Consider the following 2505-nt stretch of genomic DNA (forward strand, 5'->3'; position numbering starts at 1 on the left):
TCAACTCCTGATCACTGTAGACGGAAAGGGTAAGATGGGAAAGATTTAATTAATTTTATCTTGGTTTTGTAAATGAACAAGTAATTTTGGACATATATTTTCAGTAATGTGGCCAAGTAATATGGGACGGAGGGAGCATTTCATTTGTTAATTCTTAAAGAACGTGAAAAGTCAAAAGTGAACAAGTAAAAATGCACGGAGGGAATAAATATGTGTCGGAGAATTAAAATTGAAGTGCATACATATAACATGAGAATATCTCATGTGGTGGTAATTGTCGAGGGTGTTACCACCAATCCGCTTAATTATTGGCGTTTGAGATTGCTGCACTTGCTCAATTGCTAATCATCCTGATGATTGCATGTGTAAACCCCAACTTGCTACACTATTTCTTATAATGTGTTTCTGGATTTATTGTCTTTCAAAATGGTATCCCGTTGAGGGGGTTAATTTTTAGTCATAGTTTGTTAAAAGTAAAAATTAAATTTCGGGACATGATATTTAGATAAAAATTAGTTGTGTTTATTAGTTGGAGGAGTTTCATGCATGGCACTATCGTATTATAATGTCTAAGGTGAATGAATTATTTTGGCTGGGCAGAACGTGTAATAGCTCATTTTAAAGATGGGAAACTTAGACCCTTTAGCTGCAGATGTATGGAAGCAAGATAGTTTTTGCCTGCACGGTGTTCCCGATTGAAGTTGGCCTTTCTTTTTGGTCCTATAAAATTTAAAAGTACCTGATATGATCTAATCTCCTCAATTCTAAATATTCTGATGATTTTGCTTAGATAGACTTCTTTAATCACCAGAAAAGCTTCATATATCACAAGAAAAGCTTCATATATAGCGTTAGCCACCTCTGCACAAGTCTCAATGAGGCAGTTGGCATGCAACATTGCAACAAGCTGCTGAAGCTTGGATTGACCGCAGAAGAAACTCAAACATTGAGTTTGCAATTCTTTAGTATCAATTACGACTATCCTTGAGGACAACTATTATTTTTATTTTATTTTATTATTTGAGTAATCAGGAAATCCTACAAATTACTTATAGAACAAATTTGCATTCGGATACAATGATTGGCCATTTTCTCTGACATATCTATGTTATATTTTCAAGTATACTCATTCAAGGTATTAAATACTATCTGTTGCTAATATTTCTCAGTTATATGACTTATTTTCATTGGCACGCTTATCATCAACTGATCTCTGGAAATGTTTAAATTCAAATAACCCCTCAAAGATCCATTAAAACTTTCACTTAATTGTGTGCTTCGCATACCTCCTGAGAATGTATTCCTGCCATATGTCATCGACCATTTCTCCCTTATAGCAAATGTATTCTTCAACCAACAATTACTCTCAAGGTCATATTTCTCAAGCATTTCCTGCCATGCACTTAAAAAATCCTCCTCATACTCATAATCATAAAGCAATTTGCTAAAATCTCTCGGAAATGATGCATTAGCTCTAAAGATATGATTAAGATGTTTAAATGCATTCTTTTCCAAGTGCCATACACAAAGGCGATGATAAGTGTGTGGCATTACTAATGAGACAGCAGCAGCTATGGCGGGATCCTGATCAGTCATGAATGTTTGTGGTTTATTTGCAGACATAATTCTAAAGAATGCATGAAAAAGCCATTCAAACGATTTAGTTGATTCTTCGTATAAAAGAGCTGCACCAAATATAACCATTTCCCTATGATTATTTAAACCAACAAACAATGCCAAGGGTCTATACTCTTTATTTGTTCTGTATGTTGTATCAAAGGACACAACATCTCCATAAATCTTGAAATCCCTTATCATCTTTCCATCAGCCCAGAATACATTAGTTATCAAACCATTATCATCTAGATCTAAAGAATATCGAAAAGCAGGATCTTCTAGTGTTCTTTTCTCAAAATAGCCCACCAAACTACGAGCCACTCCATATTTCAAATTATCTTTTCTCTTGTCCAGGAGAAAGTTCATGTGATCTCTCTTTGTGTAACCAAGAAAACATTGTCCCCCAACTTGACAAGCAGCATATTCAAAAGAAGCTTTAGGACATATTCCGGAATCATCTAATAAGTCAATTTCATATGCTTGAGCAACTTTTATCTTCCTTTGTGAAGGTAACATATGAGCCAAAGAAGAATGAACAAGAGGATGATTATGGTTTTCTTCCAATGAAGTGATGTGAAATTTTTCATTTGATTGACGACTAATAATAATATGAGCTAGGCACCCCGTCCTAGTTTCCTTCCTATGTTTTTGGATCATCGGATCTCGTTTATCTTTGTCTCGACAACCTTCTTTATAACAAGTCAATTATCTTGAAGTCAGATATCCTTGGACTTTGTTTCTGTTAGCATATTCTTTTCTAACACTAAAACCAACTGCAGCAACATCCTTATTGTAATATTCATATGCATGCTCCTCTGAATCAAATTCCATTCCAAGTTTTATGGGCACGTTACATCCACCTTGAGACTCACTAGATGGAATCTCCAT

General features: G+C 34.8%; 1 protein-coding gene across 1 annotated transcript; it reads right to left on the minus strand.

Annotated features, from left to right (window-relative positions):
- Nucleotides 1-1155: 1155 nt before the first annotated feature.
- LOC132057982 (protein FAR1-RELATED SEQUENCE 5-like) lies at nt 1156-2505 on the minus strand. The gene is made up of 2 exons (XM_059450556.1): nt 2388-2505; nt 1156-2303 (listed from the first exon to the last, which is right to left on the minus strand). The coding sequence occupies exons 1-2, from the start codon at nt 2503-2505 to the stop codon at nt 1156-1158; spliced, it is 1266 nt and encodes a 421-aa protein (XP_059306539.1).

This window comes from Lycium ferocissimum, chromosome 5 (genome assembly GCF_029784015.1).
Source record: "Lycium ferocissimum isolate CSIRO_LF1 chromosome 5, AGI_CSIRO_Lferr_CH_V1, whole genome shotgun sequence".
Lineage (NCBI taxonomy): Eukaryota > Viridiplantae > Streptophyta > Magnoliopsida > Solanales > Solanaceae > Lycium > Lycium ferocissimum.

Excerpts from the sequence above, each read along its gene's own strand:
- LOC132057982 (XM_059450556.1), bottom strand. The coding sequence starts at position 2,505 with ATGGAGATTCCATCTAGTGAGTCTCAAGGTGGATGTAACGTGCCCATA. Across the intron at positions 2,304-2,387 it reads TAAGGATGTTGCTGCAGTTG|GTTGTCGAGACAAAGATAAA; the intron begins GTTTTAGTGTTA and ends GTTATAAAGAAG.